At 44.9% G+C, this 23,797-nt stretch overlaps 1 protein-coding gene across 1 annotated transcript in view; it reads right to left on the bottom strand.

The window, feature by feature from the left end:
* Positions 1 to 21,211: 21,211 nt before the first annotated feature.
* The window catches only part of TMEM132C (transmembrane protein 132C), a 191,096-nt gene continuing 188,510 nt past the window's right edge, over positions 21,212 to 23,797 (bottom strand). Inside the window, exon 9 of the mRNA XM_054392737.1 lies at positions 21,212 to 22,411. Within this exon, the coding sequence (XP_054248712.1) occupies positions 21,212 to 22,411 (1,200 nt within the window). The remainder of the gene's footprint in view (positions 22,412 to 23,797) is intronic.

Genomic DNA, 23,797 nt, shown 5'->3' on the forward strand with positions numbered 1-23,797 from the left:
GTGAAAACAGAATTGCTACTAGAACACTACCAGCAAGCTGTAGGACATGCCGGTGCTTTAGAAAGCAGCTTTTTAGCCCTCTAGCAGTCATTTTCTCTCCTAATTTTTAAGGCCATCAGCATGTCAAGCAGAAAATTCAGTCAGCTGTGGAGAGCTGTAATTACCAAGACTGTTTACAAGAAGCTTTGATGGCAACAAACCTCTTGTGCAGGAACAAGTTTGCCATCGAAACAATTTGAGTGTCAAAGTCTCCAACTCAATTGCCTGGATGGCTTGTTATTGCCTAATGAAATGATGGGGGCAGAGCAAAAGGTGCTGTTAGAACTGCTTGAGGCAAACAAGTGTGAAAGAGAGGAGCCTTGAGCAAGGAGCACTTATCATCAGCTTCTCCAAACTTCACAGGAGCCTGAAGCTTGGCAGTGAGCTGAGCACCCAGATCTGTGCTTCCTGATGCTGGCAGCATTCCCCAGACAGTGAGTAGGCAGCTGGCCAGGAGAGCTCCCTCGAGTTCCACAGAGGCCAAAAGACACTGAGCTGTCAGCATGAACATCAATGAGGACTGTTGGATGTTATGCCAGGCATGGAGAGGATAAAAAAAAGAAATATTGGCTGGGCAAGGCAAGTGTTGGTGGATATAAGAAGAGCTGAGAGGGTATGGGGAAGGGCAGGGCTCTGCTGGAGGAAATGGAGGTTTGTTTAATGCCCAGGCTACAGGTGAAATGACTGAAGTGGTTTTGTTGTGATTTGCATTCTCTTTTGTTAAGTAATTTATAAGAATAACCTCCTGGGAACTCTCTCCAGCTCAGGGCCAGGCAGTCTGTTGGCATCAACAAGGTCACTGCTTGTACCTGATGCTGCTGGATGCCCACTAGGCAATTTTTTTGAAGACAAGCTAGACTTGAACTGAAATGCAGACTCCCCACCCATCTGACAAAACTGTGGAGCTGCCATGCCCAGGAACCCTGAGCCTTCCCACAGACTCAGAGAGCACTGAGCAGTGATTCCTCTCTTCTCACCCTCCCAAGGACACTAGAAAAGGACCAAACAAGGCTTTTCTTCACTCAGTACCAGGCAGCCTTCTGCAAGCCGCTTGCAATGTGCTTTCCATCTACGAGACAGAGCTACTTCCAAAATCAAAGCCTTGGGATTTAATTCAACACCTGCACCACCTGATGCTGCTCACAGGGGGAATACAGGGTGCTCTTGGGTGAGGATAAACTGCTTTCCCCAAAGCAGGAGCTGAACCTGGCAGTGCAAAAAGCCCCCGTTGGTCACAAACCAGCAAAGGGTCTGTTTATCACCGGGATTTGGATGGCCCCCGTTTGACAAGCCTCCACTAAGCGACTCCACCACTCACACGACATTTATCTGCCTTTGTTTTCCTCCAGCCAAGGCAAGGCAGGCAGTAAAAACAACAGCTGTTAGTCACCACCTCCCCGCCCCAGGGAGGCAGCGGGACGGATGGAGCGAGGCTGCCGGCTGCGATTTGCCAACCAGGGAAAGCATTTAAATGTGCCTGACAGAACCAACAATAATCACTCTCTCTAGCTGGGCTGCGCGGATATCTGTGCATGGCTGGTGATGAGCGATGGAGGAGACAGCAGAGGATGCTCTGAAGCTGGGGAACGAGGCTGGCCCCGCGGGGCTGAGTGTGTCAGAGAAGCACACATGTCCACACAAGGTGACATTTTTATGGCACAGTGAAGCCTCTGTGACAGAAAGCAGAGTTATTGTGGCAGTAATCTCTCTGAAGAGCCTCTCAGGTGGGGAGGAGAATGTAGAGGTCTTCTGATTAGATGGGAGTTGTTCGAGTGTCTGAAGCTGGGAGTATCGCACAGTGAAAATATGCTGCTGGTCCTGCCTGCACACATTGCAAAGTCATTTTGTTCTAGGTCAGCCACAGGAACCTCAACATGTCTTTGCATCAAGAGGCAGCACTGAGAGGGCTCAGGGACCAGGCACTCAGCCTTACCCTGAAGCAGCTCTGGACTGTCTGATGTTGAGGGAAGTAATATTGCACCTTAGCCTCAGTCTTCCTCCACTGTAAAAAGTAAAAGCAGTTAGCTCTTTAATGAGCTTCTTCAGTGTTTTAAAAGTGTTTCCATCTAGCAGAAATTCAGACAGGGTTGACCAAAACACAAGGTCAAAACCCTGGAGATAAAAACAGTCCACAGTAAAGGCAAAGCCTGGTCCCAGATATGACATCTTCTGAGCCTCTGCTGTGGCAGAGCTCTCACGACTACCAAGAAGCAGCTGAGCCCAAGCAAGGCTGGGGAGCAATGGGTGGAAAAACCTTAGTGGGTCACAGCAGCCTAATCAAAAGTCTCCTGACCTTGGTGGGATTAAGCCCGAGCAGCACCATGTGTCTCTGTCCCATTTGCAGGAGTGACCCTGCGTGGCAAGGCACAGGCTGTGTTCAGAGGGCAGCAGGAAGGCTGGACTGGTACTTGGGGTGAAATGATTTCCTTTGTCACCTCCACAGTTCAGATGTGTGGCTTTGGCTGCTGCATTTCTAGCTCATGAGCAGAGCAGCTCATGCCAGACAAAGTTGCAGGCTCATAACAGAGGATGTGGTCTGCCCATCAAATTACAAAGCTTTCACATCTTTGGTTGGCTGATCCTGAGCTAGACACCCTTTGTTATGATGTCTGAGGCCAAGCTGAAGTAGAGCCAGACCTGGCAGACCCCTACCCCTTCCTGCCCTCTGTAGCACCTTTTCTCCTCAGAGGTCAATCTGTGATTAAGGCTTCACAGGAAGGTCCAGATTCTTCCTGAAACCACAGGAAAGTGACTTCCACTAATACCTGCCAAGTTGATAAAAAACCCTTTAAATCCTGCAGAGGAGGAAGTCATGATCAAAACCCCTTTCTACTCCTCTGTACTTTGTTTTATTGTTCAAAGCAGCAGGAGAGCTGCCAGCCTCCCCTCAAGCTTTCTTAATTCTGCAGCCTCTCTGGGAAAAGCTTTCCTGCTACATATACCCATCACCATCCAACAGCATCCTCTCCAAGGAGGTGGCTCCTGGGTACAGCAGTCATGTTAAGGCTAGCACAGTGTTAACCAGAGCTGCCCACAAACTCTACAAGAGCATTTGCTGCCTGAACTCTCAGAAATCCCTAAAGACTAAACAAAAATAACAACAACAACAAAAATATCAGAGCAATGAGCCAGAATCAACCCTAAAGCATTCACCTGCTGCATGGAATCTCTCCAGAAACTTACTCTCTCATTCTAGTCACTTGTTACACATTAAAGAGTTCCCAAACCTCACAATAAACAAAACTTTCCCAAACAGCTTTTGTTTTGTTCCAGGTTTTGGGTTGAGGCAGGCATTTTTTCATTCATGAAGATTTTAAATGCAAGCCAAGCCAGATTCAAGAAGGCACTTATTGAGGAACATTCATCAAGGGGAATTATACCTTTGGACAAACCATTGCTCTACTTCTATTATCTAATGCACTACAAGTGATTTAAGAAACAGAGCGTGGAACCTCCAGTACAGAAATTAATCCACTTTATGAGAGCAGATTGCTGCATGATTCTTTTCAGAGAGCACTTGCACAATAATTAAGCTAATACCTACATGATCAACACCACACCATCTATTTCATCCATAAAAGTTGTTTCTCCTTTAACTGCCAATATTTTGCATTTTTATTTTGCAACTATTTATAGCTCAAAATGAAACAAACCCCAGAATGAGCAGGGTGGATGAGGCCTTGAGCAACCTGGTCTAATGGAAGGTGTCCCTGCTATTGAGGTGGGGGTGGGTGTTCAACTAGATGATCTTTAAGGTCCCTTCCAACCCAAACCATTCTATGAATCCATGAATCTATGGATTTATACACAGAGAACTGTGGCAACCAATTGTGGAACTAAGCTTTCAGAAAGCAGATATACCTTGGGGATTGAAGGGACTCAGTGTTTGACTCTTCCCTTTGCACCTTGATGACTAAATGTAACAGGATCATTCTCCAAAAGCAGCCTTTCCTCTACATCTACAGCATGATGCTGCTAAGATTTGCCAAGCTTTCTGCTTTTATGAGGCAGGAAAGAAGGACTCCTGTCATGCTGCTGCATATTCAGGTTCAGACTTCCCTTTGATAGCCTAAGCAGTGAAGACAATAGCAAAGTTTGGTATTTATTCTGCATGGTGATACAATGGCCACATAAACAAGTGAAGCATCCATAAGATTTATATGCAAGACTTCAGGAAAATTCTGCAGCTTTACCAGAATACCACATTAATGTCACCAGGACAGTTTTGTTGTTGTGACAATCCTCAAGGTGGAAGGAAAAAAAAAAAAAAGGTTTCTCACATTTCCAAGTAAAACAGGGAAGTGAGAGGTGGTTTAGAACTCATTTCTGTTTGCAAGAGTGACTGAAACCCTGCTCTGATAACTCCAGCAGACAACAATAGCAACAGAGCAGGATTTTGGAATCATTCCTAGGAAAACCATGGCATCTTAAAGAACTTCTCAAGGCATAGATTCATTTGTTACCTGGGCCCCTGGATCACTTTAAATGCTCACCTCCTCTCTTACTTTCCTCCTTTCCTCCTGGAACTACCAGATCCTGTTGTATGTGCACTGCAGATGCACTTAGCATACACCAGCCTTAGAGCTCGGTGGAGTCAAGCACACAGAGCAGGCACTCAGAGAGAATCAGGTTTAGCTACACTGCTGCCAGCTGTCTGAACACAGCAGAGATGTCAGGTTCTGACCCTGTGTGGAAGCACAGAATCACAGAATTGCTTCAGTAAGATCTAGTCCATCAACCTAACACCACCATGGCTATGACACCATGTCTCCAAGTGCCACATCTACTTGGTTTTTTGAGCACCTCCAAGGACAGTAACTCCATCACCTCTCTGGGCAGCCTGCTCCAATGCCTGGCCACTCTTTCAGTAAATAAAGTTTTCCTGATATCCTCTCTAAGCCTTTTTTGGCACAATTTGAGGCCATAAAGTAATTATAGGCAGGGTCCCCAGGGCAGAGGTGCACACAGCAGAGCCCTGCCTTCTCTGGCCAGGCTTTGTTGGAAGGAGCCAGACAAATTTATCAACCCCAAGCCTTTGTATTGCATTATCTACAGACTATCTGGATAATGCTGCCTGCAATCCTGCCTTTGAAACACCCCAAGAGATACTGCGGACAAGATCAAACTAGGTGTGTGGGCATAGAGTGGCATAATGAGCTGCAAATGGTGACCAAATGTCACAAGAACTGTAACCAAGGCTGGAACTCAAAGGCAGGTTTCCTGTGGGGATGTATCAGGGAGGCTGCAGGTGGCACAGGCAACCCAAATGGCATTCAGAGTTTGAATGTTTTGGCCAACATCTTTATTCAAAACCCAAATCCCAGAAGTTTTTAATGGAAGAAAGAGAATAAAGATTTAAATTTTTTCAGAGCAGAATCAAGAAAAACGAGGAAAAAAAAAATACCCTAGCAGCTGGGGCAGAGATCAAATGACAGACATATGTGAAGTCATGGAGAGGAATCACAAGTGAGGGGAATCAGAAGTGGAAATCAAACTTCAGAAGACTAATCACAATTCAGCCTTCCTGAAGAGGTCAAGGTATTTCTTTTACGTTTGGTCTTTTCCCCCTCCCTAGTTCTAATTTGCCTCATTTTTAGATCTCCCCTTATCTTTCCTGTAACACAGCATCTCGTTTTGCTTTATCCAAGGTTTGTTTTGTGTGGATCTTGAAGACTTAAATGCTTCTGGAGCACCCAAATGAAAAAAAGCACCCAGTACCTGGATTATTTGTAGAAAAAAATAATCTCTGTTCAGAACACACAGTCACATATGCTCTTTGAAAAAATGAAAAGTAAACCCACCCATTAGACCAAATGGATGCTGAAGAAGGACTAAGTGCCTGTGAACCTGCAGGGAAGTCACGGGTGACCAGTGACACAGTTCAAGCTTCAGCTGTAATGACAGAGTGGAGCTCTGCCTTCAATCACTTTTGCCCTTCTACCAAGCAGAAACCTGATCAGCCTAAAGCTGACAAACCCTTGATAACCCAGGGATGTGTCTTTGCTGTTACTTCTGTTCTTAAGTTGTCTCTCAGGCTGCTCAAAATTGAACAGAAAACTAATTGGGGAAAGAACTCTTTCTACCTTACACCTTCAGCTCATGAGCATCCAGATATAAATATCAGCATTAGCTCCATGGAGCCTGAGGACAGCTTCCTCTCCTCAAGGATCACATAAGAGCTCCCTACATCAGCAGCATAGTAATCCTGAGGTAAAAGGACCCACATGGCCACCAGCAAGTTACCTCACCTGCTGTTGAGTCCCAGCTCTATTTCCCTCCTTGTTCACAAACCATGTTCTCAGTCAGCTGTAGGCAGAGAGCCAACAGCCTGAAAACTGCTGCTTTTATAAAAGTATTTGCATTCTGCCAATGAACAACTAACCCAAGCTTTTCTGATGTTCTTCCCATCAAACACAAAGCAGACAGAGGAGTTCTACAGGTCTCTCCTTCCCTGTCCTCTCCTTACAAGTAATATTTCCACTGACAAGACACATTGTGAAGTTCATAGAATCATAGAATCAACCAGGTTGGAAGAGACCTCCAAGGTCATCCACTCCAACCTATCACCCAGCCCTATCCAATCAACCAGACATGGCACTAAGTGCCTCATCCAGACTTCTCTTGAACACCTCCAGGGACAGTGACTCCACCACCTCCCTGGGCAGCCCATACCAATGGGTAATCTCTCTCTCTGTGAAGAACTTGCTCCTAATATCCAGCCTATACCTCCCCTGGCACAACTTGAGACTGTGTCCCCTCCTTCTGCTGCTGGTTGCCTGGGAGGAGACCAGTCCCCACCTGGCTACAACCTCCCTTCAGGTAGTTGTAGAGAGCAATGAGGTCACCCCTGAGCCTCCTCTTCTGCAGGCTAAACACCCCCAGCTCCCTCAGCCTCTCCTCATAGGGTTTGTGTTCCAGGCCCCTCTCCAGCTTTGTCACCCTTCTCTGGACACGCTCCAGTGGCAGTTCATGGAAATGCCTTCTTGCTGCTAAGAGCTGCAGCAGCACCTTAGCTATGACACATCTCCATCATAATTAACTCTTTTCATCTTCATTTTAAACTGTCATTCATTCAGCAAAACACTGTTCCTGCCCCCACTGTTCCAGGAGGTCCTGACACTGGCACACCCCCGGTTCTATGGAGGTGCAGCTCTAAAGACTGACCACGCTGTATGTGTTTGCAGACAAGAATTCCACTGTTGTGCAGCTCTGCTATGCCAGGGACAGATCTCTCTCCACAAGAGAGACAGAGCAGTGCTACAATTGTGCAACAAAACCTTGAGTCTGTCATTGCAGTAGCAAGGCAAAGTAAGTGCTGCCCAGGGGGGATGTGGAGTCTCCCTCTCTCTGGAGATATTCAAGACCTGCCTGGATGAGTTCCTGTGTGCCCTGGTATAGGTGATCCTGCTTTGGCAGGGGGGTTGGACTAGATGATCTCTCAAGGTCCCTTCCAGCCCCTAACATTTTGTGATTTCAGCAGTAATTTGTTTCCCCCTCCCCCCAGTCACCCAATTTTCCAGGATCACAGACTTCTTTAGGTCTGCATGTGCATAAACTACACCGCAATAGACGAGGAGCAAGCAGCCAGCCTCTGAAACATGGCTTGGAGTGCCATCTTCTGGCAAAGAGCACTGCACGCCTGCACTCCCACACAGAGCAGCTGCCTTGACACCAGCCAAGCAGCAATCGGCCCCGGCAGGCTTGGCCAAGATTTCTGCCTAGGTGAGCACTCACTGAGAAATTTCAGCACCTACTGAGAAAATCCTTCTTGTCCATTTAGCAACACACCAGCTCCTGATTTTCCCTGCTATCAGCCTGCTTTTAATTAACCTTGAAATCTTGGGACTATCTTTTTCTTATAACAGATGCATTAGAATTTTTCTTCCTAAACATCATCATGACGAAACCTCTGGATGGAAGCCCAGGACAGACAGTGCCCAGTCCTAAAGGGCACTGCACAATGCCAAATGAGTCCAGCTCTTTCAGCTTGAAGATTTTTCTGCCAGGTAATTGCTATTATTTCTGCTAAATGGAGAGCTCAGAGAGATGAGCTCAAGAAGCAAGCTTTTCTGGAGCTGAGTTTTACTTACTCAGAACTGGATACTTGGCATTGCTTTTAATAATTGTCTAGTAGATTACATCCTTGAATCCAGGAACACCAAGATCCCATTTAAACCAAAGGATTTAGGCACTTGTAAGTGAAAGACTTTGTGTCCAAAATAGCCCTCACTCTTCTGTGGCCAGCAGCATTCCTAAGGCACCCATGTTTTGACCACTAGCTGAAGAGAGGCATTTCCTACAACTCTGCATTGCCTAAAGATCTGCAAAAGCCTTCAGATTCATTTTTAACCAATGCACCAACAGTATCTGAGGAAGATCCAGGAATTTCCAATTCTTGCAGATTAGCAATGCTGCATGGAACTGAACTAATTAAACTTGTCTAATTAAGCCACAGGGCTCTGGTGGGAAATTGCTAGCAAGTGTATTTGCAGGCCTTTTTAGAATGGAAATTGCATAAAGCCTTAGTCAACCTTCCCTTTTCCTTTTAACACACAAGCAGAGCTGCTTCTCCTTGGGGCAATTCCTGCATTACCTGTAAGTGAACTCCCACTTTCCAATAAAGGCTCCATTTTGACTTTCTTGATGATTTGGCTTGTCTTGACCTTCCTACTAAAGAGAGATAGATTTGTTTCTGAATCTTGGGTTCACTGTACCAGCTTAGTGCAAAGAAATCCCCATGTCCATGCTGACATGAAGTGGACAACTTGCAGGTAGAATTCAGAGTGAATTTATTCTAAAGGGCAAGACAACTCCAAAACAGGAGTTGGTTTCCTAATTCCAGGTTTCCTAATTCCTAATTTATTCTAAAGGGCAAGACAACCTAACTCCAAAACAGGAGTTGGTTTCCTAATTCCAGGCAGGAAATAACTGTTGTTAGAAAGATGCTCGATGAGAGAAGAGACAAATGGGCTAATTAGGTTAATACTTTTCCTTAAAGTGACTTCTCAGCATATGGAGATTTTTATGTCCATTACCTCAGCTAGAAGGCTGACATCAAGCTTCCTGGCTGGCCTCCTCCCTTGTGCCCTCATGCAGTTATCAGAGTATTTGTGAAAGAACATATGTTTACTGCTAACTGAGCAGGTTTTGTGAAGCACAAGGGTCATTTATAACCACCTTCAGCACACACTGGCAAGGCAGGAGACAGCTTCACACAGGCACCTCCAGAAGCAGGGAAGGTGGGAAATGGCCACCTCATCTCTCCCCAAACCTCTCGAAGCATTACCATCATGCCTCAAGACATCACAGAGCACGATGGTTTCTCCTCCCTCTCCCTCTTACACCCCTTTCTGCTATGAATGGGTCTGTAGTGGAGATTGGTGTTAGCAGCAGTACCCTAGAAGAGAACAAGAGGCTGTGAAATTCCCCCTTGCTCAGCCACCAAGAGGTCTAAAGAGAAACTGGGTTGCCTGCAACTCCATCACTGTCTCCAGAGCAAGTCTGCTGGAAGATTCAGTGGTAATGAAGGTAAAAGAGCATCAGAACAGGGCAAGACCCAAAGAGGCTACAGATGGTGATTGTTTCATGCAAGATACACAGGCAAATGCATGTCTGCCCTGAGGTACATCCATGGGAAGGGTTTAATTTAATGTCCCATTGTACCTGCTGTATGTGTTGATGCCCTTCACCAGCTGAAGGACCATACTGGCCAAAGCACTGATTTATAACATCAATTGGAAGGGCCTGGCTTCTCCATATGTTTTTCCAACGAGACCAACACAGAACAATTCCTCTTAGCAGCAAACCTATCATTGAATTTGATTGCCTGCTGGTTTAATTCAGTGAACTCTTAATTTGAATTCACAGATTTATGGATTCAGTTTTTAATAGCAGCTTGCAACTGCTGCATTATTCCATTCCAGTAGTTTAGTGAAATTGCACTGGATTAGTTTAGCAATATGCCTATTTGGGTTTATATTTATTTGCTCATCTCTTTAATAAAGCCTGTAAGTACACAGGGCTGGTCATTTTTATCAGGGTATAACCTGGTTCATAAATCCTTGGCTAAGGGCAGTTTAAATTAGGGTATTAAAAAATACTGAACTAAAGTGAGGCATGACAAAGGCTGGGAAGACATGCAGGACTTCTCTCCTCCCTCTGCCCTTTCCATGCACACTTCTATTTTCTCCTCCCCAACACTCCCCAGTAGCATATGCAAATGGAACCTAAGGCCCACACAATATCTGTTAACCTACTTAGTGACCAGACAAATGCAGGAATATTTACATACTGTGCAGCTGGCTGTGCCCTACATGTGGAGCTCTATCAGGCCATTGTCTTGGCCCTGTAGGTCCCACATCCTAGCAGGCAGAGGTTACCACAGCAGTCCTTAGTTCACTGAAACCTGTGGGACATCTCTGTGTCTGCTCTGGTGAGCAGAATGGCAAGGAGAAGAGGCACTGGACACCTGCATCTTTAGCCTTGCCCTTCCAGCTACCCCAGTTTAGCTGAACTAGATATTTTAACCCAGTTAGCTCCTGCTGTAGGTAGAAGTAGAAGAAGACTTGGACTGAATTAGATATTTTAGCCTGGCTTGTTCCTGTTGTAGGCAGAGGACTATTGGGGGGTGGAGGGGGCAGGGAAAGTCTCTATATTTTGCTTTTTCTAATCAGAAGAATTGAGTTTTGATCTGCTCCACTGATAGGTAGCAGCTGAATAAGTTTGAGCTCTGTTACAGCAATCACTTCATGGACAGATGATGCTACTGTAAGGACTGCCAGGAAGGAACTTGAGGCAGAGGGCTCTCCAAGAACCTGTATTGCAAGAGCTCTGTACTCACAGACCTCTGCAAAACATAATGGGAAACACTACACATGGTAAGCATTCATTGGTGTGCCAAACCACAGCACTCCTGTCACACCTTGTCACAGGTGACAGCTCACCCCAGCTGCTCCTCTGGAGTGAGGTGCTCCTGATTCTTACCTACATGTTGAATTTATTCCTGCTGGAGGTGAGCTGGATGGCTCACTAGCACTTGGCTATGAAGCTTCCCTTTAGCCACAAGTGTCTGGACAATGCCAGTTTGTATCACCAGAGTCCACAAGCTTTTATTTAGAGCATAGGGACCTCATCAGGAGCTGAAGTCAGAGCACAGACATTTGGGGTCCCCTGCCTCCTCAGAGCCACTTGCAACTCACACAGCAACAAACCCCTCCGTCTCACATACCCACCTGTAGCAACTGTCTCCTGTTGGTACTACCAACAGGAGAGACTGAGTTCTCTGGGGCTATTTAGTCTGGAGAAGAGAGGACTGAGAGGGGATCTGATCAATGTGTATAAATATCTGAGGGGTGGGTGTCATGTGGAGGGGGCCAGGCTCTTTTGGGTGGTTCAGAGTGATAAGACAAGGAACAATGGGTTCAAACTTGACCATAGAAGATTTCACCTCAACATAAGGAGAAACTTCTTGGCAGTGAGGGTGACGGAGCCCTGGAACAGGCTGCCCAGGGGGGTTGTGGAGTCTCCTTCTCTGGGGACTTTCAAACCCCACCTGGATGCATTCCTGTGCAGACTATCCTAGGTGATCCTGCTCTGGCAGGGGGGTTGGACCTGATGATCTCCTGAGGTCCCTTCCAACCTCTGGTATACTGTGAGACTGTGATACCAGAGGGAAGTGCAAGCCTACAAATAACACTGGAGTTCTGGTAGTCATTTGCAGAGCTGTGGAGAACATCACTTCTTGCATGGGGGAAGACTTGTGGATTTCTAATGGAAATCCCTTGTGCTTTGCTTCTGGGGGGAAACTTCCACTGTAGTCTGCTCAGTGGGCTTCCAAAAAGCCCTGAAATTGTCAGTTATCATGCCCACTTATTTCCCTCTTCGCCCACATGAGCTGGCATTTTAATTTTCATACTGGTAGGCTTTAAAATAGCCAAACACAATGTCCTACAAAGCAGAGAAGACATTCTTGGAGTGCTATAAAAAAAAAAAGTGTTATACTTGTGCCACACTGATGGATGTGGTGTGACCAACCTAGAGGCATGAGGGACAAAGTCAATGGCAGATCCCAAAACGCAGGGGAGGAGTGGAAGAATGGCAAATGGTGACTTGATTTGCCAAAATGTTTCTGTTAAAGAATATTAATCTTTTCAGACAATCCATGAAGAGGCCCTGTAGCAATATCATATTAAATTTAATAGAGTCTCGTCATTATGGTAACCTTGCTCAGATTTATAAGATGCAGAGTGTCATCAGAACCAAAGAAGAGGCCCCAGATAATTCTGCTCCTACAGCAAGTGCTACTAAATGACACTGAAGTGACAGTTGCTAGTCACACAGCATTTTGGGTGCCTCTCTGTCTCAAATGGGGTTTCTGCCTTCAGTGCAGCTGCCTACAGGAACCTCATAAGAGGCACAATTCGGTTTGGGAATCAAAATCTTCCCTGCCATCAGAAAACATACAACAATGACCTGCCCCTACACACACTTAGGTTATCAATTGTATGGGCAGCCCTTACCAACAGCACTGTTCATCAAGTAGTTCCTCAGGTGTTGGCATAGATTGTCAAGAGGGGAGGCTCTGGTAACTGCTGTGCTGCTCCCACTCCATGTAAGGAGAGCCAGGCAACATCTGTCCTATGCCTCAAGGGGCCTGTATAGATCTTGCCCCTAAAGCAAGAAAATTATCACTCCAAACCAGGAAAGACCACAACAGTCAGGGAAATTTTACATGCATTACAGAAAGCAAACTCTCATTAGAGCCACAGAATCACGATCAAGTCCAACCTCTACTCAACATGCCCAATATACTGTGTCCCAAAGTGCCACAGCTACATTTTTTGAACACCTTCAGAGACAAACAACATAAAGTGTCCACGTCTGTTTCCACCTTCCCTCTCCCCACCTTCCACAGGAGATGTAAATAATATGAATTTGTACCAGAGGCTTTTCACTAGCAATAGGAAAATTTAAATCAGCAATCTCTGGAAGCTAGAGGGCAGCTTAAAATATCCAATAGTGAAAGAGGCAAGCAGTGAATGAGCAAAGTTCATTGAAAACAGGCAGTGGCAGAAAGGACTTTTCTCAGCCAGCTGCCTCTTCCACTAGACCATGTGGGAGACAGTGGCACAACTACCACAAGCCTTGGTTAGGATTGCCCTCCTGTCCTGCATTTGTAGCCAGACAGAAGTACCCAGATAACTGTGGGGCTGCAACCTGTTTATGAAGGACTCAATCTAGACCATGGTTTCAGGGATTCAGTTGCTACTCCCACAATTTGATTTCAGGGGATTAAATTTGACCCTTGCAGCTGCCTGGCAGCACAAGGCTCAGCAGGGCTGAGAAGCTGCTCCAGCAGCCAGAGCACAGGAACACATCAGTGTCTCCTGCAGCCACCACTCTGAACAGCCACAGAGCACACTGGAGACTGAAAAACCTTTAGACACAGGCTTGAGGGGAAAATAGAGGGGAAGGAAGCTACCATCTGTCTCTAAACATGCTATTGCACATCCTGAAAGATGGACAATTGACTGCAATGTGCCTGATGGGCCACCAAGCAACTCCTCCAGCAGCTAAGGGGATGATTATGCTTTGCAACTTGATACAGCTCAGCTGAACATCAGACATATTGTCTCCAAGATGCCTGTGGCTGGCTTTGACACCATTGCTTCATACAAAGAGCTTAAATCCCTCCCTAAAACAAGCATAAAAAGAATGAATCTGAGTTTGTCCAAAATAAGTAATCAAGAGGGAGAGTTATTTGGTAATTTGCATCATTATCTCTGTCTGCTGCTGCATCTTTGCTGACAGCTTAGTTTTAAGCACTGAAATCCAGTTTAGGAGTTTCAAAACAAAGCAACACTTGCTGCTATGGCTACTTGGTCTTGGAGCACAGCAAGAAGGGAAGAACAAATATATGTGCAAGCACTAGGAAGGTTTGGAGGGGGTCACTACCCTATTTCCATCCCAGCAAGCTGGATGTAGCACCAAGAACCAACTGCATCCATGCTTTCCAAAAGTGAGAGCCTTTTTTCCAGGTCATCTCTCAAACTTAATCAACATCAAATATTTCTAGAAGCTGAGGGCAAGTCAGTGTGCTCACTGGTTGAAGGAACATGGAATTCCTAGCAGTTAAGCCACATCAGATGGATTCAGGCTCCAGCATCTGATCCAGGAGGTACCACATTGACTTTGCACCATCAGGTGTCCCAATGTAGTGTTGTGAAGGAGACAGACAAACCAGGCTGTTAACAGCCACTGATTTATTACAATTAAATCTGCTCCCCTTCCAACACAACACAATTACAGGTTTGGATGCTGGGTGGGAAAACACTGTTGCACAGCTAATTGAACTATCAAACTCTTTGGAGAGATGACCCAAAAAGGAGCACACAATTCACTCAGAAGAGGAAAACCTCCCATGGAGGGTATATAAGTACTCACCAAGCAGGGGGGGGAATGTTCTTTAGGTTCCATTCTAGAAGGGAGAAGTTCCAAGCTGCAAAGGCTGCTTCTGTGGTGCAAGAGCAAAAGAGCTCTTTGCCATAGCAGAACTCCTTTTATAGCTCTGCTGGTTCAGCTGTAGCCAACTACTCAATTAGTTGGAGAGCTGGCTTCTCCAAGCAAACAAAAGACAGAGGGGCAGCAGAGATAAGGAAGGGCTGACCTTTATCAGCCTCTAGCAAGCTTCAACCCACCTGGTCAGAGGATATTGCTTGTGGAAGAGGGGTGGGGGCAGTTTGTGCTGCTGCATGCACCTGTGCCAGGTAAACTGCATTTTATTCCCTTTCTCTTGGCCAAGGTAAGGCATGTCCAACACACAATTTCTCTTGCCCTAGACTTGGGACACCTAAGCAAGCAATAAGATTTCTCCTTCCCTCCAAACACAACCCAGTAATTAAAAAAAACCCCAAACCAGTTCACCTGGCACTGTCTCACTGGTGTGACCAGGCCCCTTTCAGCCTGCTCCCATTTTTACCCTTTACTAACAACTGGAAGTCACCGAGCTTCTCAGATGAAAGGCTCTCCTCTAAGTGCAAATTACTATTAATGAATTTCCATCTTGGCTCCCTGACAGAAAAATGTACCTTGCAGCCTGTTATCTTTGCAGCCATGCACCCCTGGCACTCATTGATTCCCTCATCTGGCAAGGAAGGCACAATGCCAAGAATGATGCTCAGAGCAGCTCTCTGCACCCCGTCCCGGTGCCTTTGTAACCGCAGCACAGCAAAGCTTAAGAAATGTAAATCCTGGCATTTGACCCAAGGTGATTTTCTCAAATAAATGATATTTCACAGCCTGGTGGCTTCCTCCCTGCTGAGATGATCATTTACAGTGGCTCACTCAGAGTTGGGCTTTGACAGAACTTTTGGTCAGTGGAAGATAAAGTGAAAAATTTCAGTATCTGCATCTGTCTCTGAAGAACCACATTCTGTAGCTTCAGAAAAACTAAACGTGAAGGCAGGGCTGAGTTTTTCTCTTTTTTTTTTTTTTTTTTTTTTTTTAATTCCCTCTGTTGTCTCTTCAAATACATTCTTCCTCCCCAAAGACCATGTGATTCTGAAGATTGTCCTCCTGCTCAGCCACGAGTTATAGGAGTCAGTCAATGGCATCTTCTAAGTTTCCTTTGGGCTGTGCTGCTCTGGGCTGGGACAGAGTTGATTTTTCTTCACAGCACCCAGTGCAAGCTATGTTTCAAGTTTGTGCTGTAAGCAGTGTTGGTAATTCAGGGATGTTTCAGCTATCACTGAGCAATGCTTACACAGTGTCAAGGCATTTTCTGCCTCTTACCACAGCCCACCCCACCAGTATGTAGGTGCACAAGGAGCTGGGAGGGGACATAGCCAGCACAGCTGACCCCAGCTGACTAAAGAGATATTCCAGGCCATAGAACGTCATGCTCAGTCTGGGGTAAGAAGAAAGGAGGGGGACGTTTGGAGTGATGATGTTTGTCTTATGTTATAAACATTGTTGTAATCATTGTAACCATTATGTGTGGTAGAGCCCTGAAGATGGAGATGGCTGAACACCTGCCTCCCAATGGGCAGGAGTGAATGAATCCCTTGGTTGGCTTTGTTTGCATGCACAGCTTTTGCTTTACCCATTAAGCTGTCTTTATCTCAACTCAAGAGTTGATTCTCTCCCCCATCCCACCAGGGAGGGAATGAACGAGTGGCTGCACAGTGCATACCTGATGGGTGGGGTTAAGCCATGACAAAGATCTATACAGAACACAGAGCAGCACAGTGCCAAGATTTCTGGAAGAGCAAACAAACCTCTCTGCAACTCAGCCAGCCCAGACCTAGGCAGCAGGTAGCAGCAAGCAACAGAAGATGCTCTCCCTGCTTTGTTTAAAACAACATCCTAACCAGTCAGGTCAGTAGCTGTTAGTAAAGGATATATCAAGATGCACAAAACAACTCCTGCTGCTGAGGAGGGCAGCAGGCTGTGCCAGGAGAATTACACATTGTCCCTGTCCTGCCCAAGTCTCCAGAACACACTTGGTATACCTCGTCCCACTTTCATAGCAGGGGCAAACAAATCCCTTATCCTGTGAAGCACACAAATTCAGTTCCATAAATTGCAAAAAAGCAGCTTGAAAACTTTTCCTAAACAGTCCTAAACATGTCCAGGCTACTAGCTGCTGTCAACTAGCAAGGCTCTACCCGATGGCTTCAGTGGAGATACAAAGATTTACAGGACAGAAATGCTGTAGTTGTGACTAACAAAATAATTGAAGCAGGACCTTGGGACTAGAGAGGCTTCCTGAGTCCTCCTCCCCCAAGCATTATGAGCCTTGCATCATGTGGGCCAGTTGTTGAACACATCATGCCCTCTTTGAACATATTTTCCACATTTCAAGTGCTACCACAGGGGTGGCACAGAACCTGGGGCAGTGGTTCTTCTTTGCTGTAGTACCACGTCATATTACGAGAGGCAGTACGTTAGGTGTCTTCCTCCTGCAGGTTTAAAACCCCATCGTGTTGCCAGTGTGGAGATTAGCTGAAGTCCATTGACTGATAACTCAGGAACTAAAAGACATCAGTAACAGGCTTGTTAGTGAAAAAAAAAACCAAAACAACAGAGCAACCACTTGGTGTGCTTCGGGGGTGTCACGTTGCTGTTTAATTTGCTTTGGGGAAGAAGCTGCACTGACTTGCCCCTGAAGAAGCACATAAGAAACTGCTGCTTGAGCCTCTCCCTTGAGCTCACATTGGCAGCTGTACATCAGTATCAACATTTGCAAAGTGATTATTCTGGCACAGAGAGGATAAAGAGTAAATCAGAGCAGTAACAAATGCCCACGGTAGTCCGCAGCCCGTGGAAAACGCTGCCTGTCTTTGTGCGTGGCGAGTGGCCAGCCCAGCGTCACAGCCTGCAGTCAAGGGGCTTTACGTGGGCAAGTCTCTGCAACCACTCACTCTGGGAAGACAGAGACTATTAAATTTTTTTTTTTCTAATTTACATACAATGACAAAATAGTGTCACTGAGAACTGGCACGTGGCTAATCATCAATGAAATATTGCTCCCCTAGAGACATCCCCATCCCTGGAGGTGTTTAAAAAGGCACAGAGATCGGGTGCTGAGGGACCTGGGTTTAGCAGCAGACTTAGTAAGAGTGAGATAATGGTTGGACTTGAGGATCTTTAAAGTCTTTTCCAGTCAAAATGATTCTGTGACCATGGAGTACCACCCACTGTGACAAGGATCATGGCTGTAAATTAACATTACATTTTCCAAAGTGCAATTATTTCAAACAAGCTAAGTCTGAATGGCTCTGGCCAGCCTGATCTACTGTGAGGTGTCCCTGCCCATGGCAGGGGGGTTGGAACTAGATGATCCTTGTGGTCCCTTCCAACCCTGGCTGATTCTATGATTCTATGAATCCACAGACAACAGAGAACTATAAATGCAGTCAACAAAAAGAAAAACCAAAAAGTGATTATTTCAATGCATATTGAAACAATGAATAAGCTGTAATTTTTTTCTACTCATAACAGCTCCGCTCCTCGCTGGGAATGTTAAATCCAGTCTGTGTTGGATTTAATAATATGGGAGTATGTCTTGCAATAAAATTTTACATCACTGTTTTCAAAAAGGAATTGCAAAATCCTTTCTCATGGGAAACTGATTCCTGCCCCCTTTTAATTTCAAGGAAGACACATTTTCTGTCTTGGAAAAAGCACTTGAGCTTTTGGAGAGGAAGTGAATTAGGAATAATGTCTTCAGTCACTGTGGAATAATTTTCTTAGACAATGCAGTGAGATAGCAAGACAAGACCAAGAAAGATTTGCACATGGCATCATGAAAATACAGAGCTGTCCTCACAAGCTTTTCTCTTGGTAGCCTACTGTTGATGTTAGATGGAGCTACTCTTTTCTCTTCTGATCCTATGAAGTTTCAGCTGCAAAAAGCAAAGAGCAAAGTGAGGGTGGAGGGGCTAGAAGCAGCGATTTAGTAATCACTCTTCTCCTCTGCAGCCAGTGCTGTTCCAGTGTCCCAGAAAGTGCTCAGCACTGGGTGACCAGAGGGGCCCCAGGGCTGCAGCAGGGGCTGTTCAGCACATTAACAGCCTTCCTAAAAATGCATTTGGAACTACATTCTGTGCTACCAGGGTGTGTTATTTTTGCCCCATATTATTTTTCCTGTTCCTCTGCTGTCACATTTTGCTGCTCCATGCTGTAAAATGCCTTTTTCACCTCAGAGACACCTGCGTTTTCCCAGGAAGATATACTGATCCCTGAGGTGTGCCTGATGCATCACTGTGCTTAGCTTGTAAAGCAGCCTGGGGTCCTTTGGGACACAGGGTGCTTTGTACATGTCAGTTGTGGTTCAGTGAAACTTGCTTCCATCTGAACCTACTGTATCAATCAGAGAAGCAACATAATTAATTATGACTGGGTGGCTCAAAAGTTGCACACATCAGAAGCAAGGGTCCTGGACTCATTCGTGCTGATGGTAGGCATGAAGATGAGCAAGATGAATAGTGACACTACCCTGAACTGTGCCTGACTGCTGTCTTCCCCTGCCATCCATCATCATCCCCACATGTTGGGTGGCAAGGGGAAGTGGTTCACAAAAGAAGAGGCAGAGCAGTGTAAAACTTTCCCAACATCTCTATTCTTCTCCGCAGGAAGAGGTGCCAGTTTGGTTTGAGGCGTTGGGTTGCAGACGCAGTACTGAAGCAGAGAAATGGCAGGACCCCCCTCCCCTCAGAAAAGAGAGGTTCATTTGTCAAGCCATGTAAAGCATTTTTAATTACAATTTGTATAACATGTATAAATAAATATTACATTCTTTCAGTCTACAATGCATACTAGGCATATCTTGTTAAAAGGTCCATCTATGTTACTGGGTGGCCGGATTGATTTTGTCCAAGTGAAAAAAAAACCCAAACTACTCAGTTTAGTAACTAAAAAAAAAAAAAAAAAAAAAAAGGAAAAAAAAAAAGGAAAAAAGGAATAAAGAAAAAAAGGAAAAAAAGGGAAAAAAAAAACCCAACCATGGTAAAGACAGGACAATGCAAGTGCTTTTGGCTAACAGTCAGGATATAATACTGCTTCCCAAAAGGCTGGATATACTATCTTCCTTTTAGTTACAAAAGGTTTTAGATGACAGTGGTTTCCTCATCATATAGATTTGGGTCTGTGTTCTCCATTAGTGCAAACTGGCACCAAGTCAGCACAGTCCTGCCAATTTGCACCACAAATCTGTCACTCTGGTTTGTATTTGCTTCAGATTTGTTCCTGGGTTTGTAATTCTTTATTTGAAACATCAACTTTACAATCGAGTCTAAAATTTTCAGTCTTAAGTGGTCCAATGGCCAAAGCAAAAAAAAAAATTGAAAAAATTAATAAAATAGCTCCAGACATTTCTTCATCTTGCTTCAGCAATATTTCCCTCCCTTCCAACAGTATGTCCAGAGGCCAGCTCTCCCAGTACAAGGACATAAAAGTTTGGGGACAATCAATGTCAGGCTGTCCATTCTTCTCCTTGCTTTCAGAGCTTGATGAGAGCTGATGACAGTAGAACAAACAGAAAATTGCAGCATAAAATTATGATTTCATGGACTTGGCAGAAAAACAAAATCCAGGCTGTACATATTTGGCCTGTGATGGTTTCAGTTCCAGGTACATTTCAAATGCACCAGTGGGGCACTCCCATCAGTTGTTACTTCTAAAAGCTACCATAAAACAGCACCTTCTTCCCTTGGTGAAAGACGGGAACTTTGGTTGTGGAACTTTAAAACAAACAACTAAATAAACAATCCAAACCTGAAAGTAAAATGAATACTTCCAAACAGAACCTATTTCTAGCTAGGGTGAAGCAATGGAGGCTTAGGCTTTCAGAAGAGAGACCACATGGAAATTATTAGTCAATACTTATCCTTTGAATTCTTTAAATGACAGGAGATTTTTTATAGCAAAGAGACACAAAATGTTCTTGGTCTACTGTGAACTTAGCGAATTGAAATCTTTCCTGCTTTCAAGATATTTAAAAGAAAAATACAAGAGGGAAAATTATTCTGGTTTAACTTACAAGACAAACAGAAAACTAAAAATAAACATACCAGGTACTTTCTTCCTCCTTCACATGTAATACCAAAGACACAGCTTCACTTCAAATGAAGGAATAAAAAGCAATGGATTGAGTAACAATCTCAAAAGTCTTCTTGTGGGTCATATGTCCATAATTGTGATGTTTTATTAGAAAGACAGGCAAGTTCTTGTTTGTCTCTTGCTTTTTCTTTTCATGCTCTTATATTCTCTCTTGCCCTTTCACAGATAGTTTTGGTACTTTGCAACATGACTATCATTACTATTTGCATGACCCATGAAACAAATTTTCACTACCTCATCTTGCCCATTTCATTGTACTGGTCAACCCTTTCCTCTTTCCTTTCTGCTACTTATATTCCACCTCCTAGATCCATGAGTAGCAGAATAACTGCTGACAAAAACCAAAACAAAGCAAAACAAAACAAACTGAAAATCAAACCCAAACCATGGACAGTTTGGCAAATTTCTTTCCCTGATTATAAAATCTGCCTCAGCATTTCTCCTGGTGATTGCTTCCCCACCCCCTCTTCTGTCCCAATATATACTGTAGAACTGAAGGCATCAAGGTGTGGTTAAACCCCCCAAAAAAACCAAAACCAAACCCAGCAAGGAGCTACACTTTGTCTTTGAACTTCTCCATGTAGTTTTGTATCTCTTTGGAGTCCCCCAGGTCCATATCCTGGCACACCCACTTAATGTCATCATCATTGCTACTTAGGATAGAGTTGACAGTAGGACAGCCATCGTCAGGTGGGATGGTAGTGAATGTGGTGAATTTTACCCGCTTCCTTTTGGATGTCGGCGAGTGTAAAGGTTCAGATTTCTGTTCCTTTCCAGGCTTGCCCCCCGAGTCAGCACACCTGTGAACCTGGCTCTGAATGTTCTTCTGAGCACTGCCATTGAGGAGCTGGTTGCTCTCCTCGCAACCCGAGCCTCGATCAATAATAGTCGTGTGCTCATCCTGCTGGGGTGATGCATCTGCTGTGTTCTCCAGCAGTTCTGCTTCATTTCCCAGCCAGACCCAGTCATGGGAATGGGTCATGGTGGCCTGTCCTTCCACCAGAACCTGCTTGTGACGATACTTCAGTGCAAATGTTGCACAGTTTATTAGGAAGACTAGAATTGCCAGGCAGAAGACCCCTAGCAGAGCATACATCCCAATCTCCAAATCACTAAGGCCCCTAGGTGTCTGCACCAGGTCATTTTCCTCCATGCCGGCATTGCCCTTTGGTAGGTCTACTTGAGCAGGGAAGTTAGTGAAGTCTATAGGAATGTTCTGCAGCTGGCTGTCATCTGAGAGTTTGCCACCGTCCAGCCTGTTGTTTTTAATGACTTTATTTTTTATTACAGACTTTGCTGTGGTGCTGACTTTCCTGATGGCACCCTCCTCTCGCTCTACTGAGGAGCTCCCATAGTATCGTCCTTCCTGGCCGTACCGTTCGTGATCTGAGGCTTTGTGCCGTCGGTCACTGGCGTGGTTTTCAATCTCATCACCATCATAGTCTCCACCTGTATCAGAGTCTGCATCATTCTGGCCAAACTTGACTTTGATGTTGCCGTTCCCCACAGCAAGGACGCTTTTCCTCTTGGACTTCTGGCAGGCTTCAGAAATCATCATGTCCACCTTGATTAGCGTACCCTGACCTTCACCTTCTGCTACCACAATTGGCCATTTTAAGGCAGCGTTCTGGTGGATCGAGACAACGGCTTCATCTAATGATACAGCAGAAAGGGAGAAGTCCTTAGAGTCATAAATGTCCAGGGGAGTAACAGAGCTGTCACTGAATTGAATCCAGGTGCTTACTACAGCTTCCTGCAAAGAGAGGGATATGGTTAAAGACAGGGTTTTAAATAACACAGCTCAGCCCATTGCAGCTCATCAATCTTCCAGCTCTGAATGGCAGCTGGAGGAAATGGAAGACAATGGCTCTGCACTGCGTTTAAAGCAAACCAAGCTTCAACTGATGGGGCAGAAAAATGGTCACATTTGTCACTAAAGGTTCCACTGTAATCCTCCCTGCAAATGTTTTGCAAAAGAACATATCAAATAATTGATATGTCTGTAATACCACAGCACTCATTAGCAAGCTGCAATTTACATGATTTATAAAGAAAGTAATTCTTGTCATACAAAGCCAGAAAATTACTAGAGGCACTTGACAGGACACTTATTTTCCTCATGTTCCCCATGCAGAGGTGTCACAGGGAGCTGTCAAATTAAGCAAGGCATAGATATCTTAGCAGCAATAAGGAGCTACTGCAGTATCTTGGAAATGGTTGGAGCAGCAAGATACACCTGAAAGAAAAAGACTCACAGAACAATTGCCATGTTGCTGGAGGAAGGTTTGTTTTAAGTAAGACACACTTTATCCTTGAGATAATTAGAAAGTCCATCACATCTTTGCATCAAGGAGAGGAGGATGGGGATTCTGGTATGATTGCTATGATAAAAATGCAAACAGCCTGGATTTAATTGGGCTTTGTTCTCTGCAGGTAGCCCCGTCAGAAGTCATCACTAGAAGCAAACACAAAGCTAGAGGTCAGCTCTTTGCCAATTGAAATCCCATCCAGATGATACAGATATTTACTTCTCCACGTCTCAGTAGCTTTCTTTGCAGGAGATTTTTTTATTTTTCCATTTGCTCTCTGTCTTGCCTGTTTAGCCAGCAGACTTGTGGGCAGACTGCTGGAGTGCAACTTCACACAAAACTGAAGTTCTTAAACCACAGATGGTCCTAATAACTTTACACTTGGGTACACCAGAACAACTGGGCTGAAAATCACCATCAGGGAAAAAAACATTGCCACCCTCTTAAGGTCCAGTCATAAGACAAATCTACAGCCTAATATGGTTTCCAATTGGCTACAATTTGTTACACTGTGGTAATAAACAAAGGGAATTGCTGCTCTTCTAGTTAAATTTAAAGCTTTTCAATGAAAACAGCAAGGGGCATTTAGCTGTGCAGGAGGCTGAACTATAATGAATATCTGATTTTCCAAGTGTTATCATCAAGTTCTTGAGGGGCTGAAAGAAGAAAAATCAGTTGTGGCACAACAGGAAAGAAAGCAAAGTTCTCAGGGATTCAAATGCACTTCAAACAGCTGAAAAGGAGCCAGGGTAGCTCAGAAGCTGGGAGGGTGAACTGTGTAAGAAAATTAAACCAGCTGATCTTTCATTAGAGAAACAACCCTGAAATGG

Source organism: Indicator indicator, chromosome 26 (assembly GCF_027791375.1).
Source record: "Indicator indicator isolate 239-I01 chromosome 26, UM_Iind_1.1, whole genome shotgun sequence".
In the NCBI taxonomy this organism is placed as follows: Eukaryota; Metazoa; Chordata; class Aves; order Piciformes; family Indicatoridae; genus Indicator; species Indicator indicator.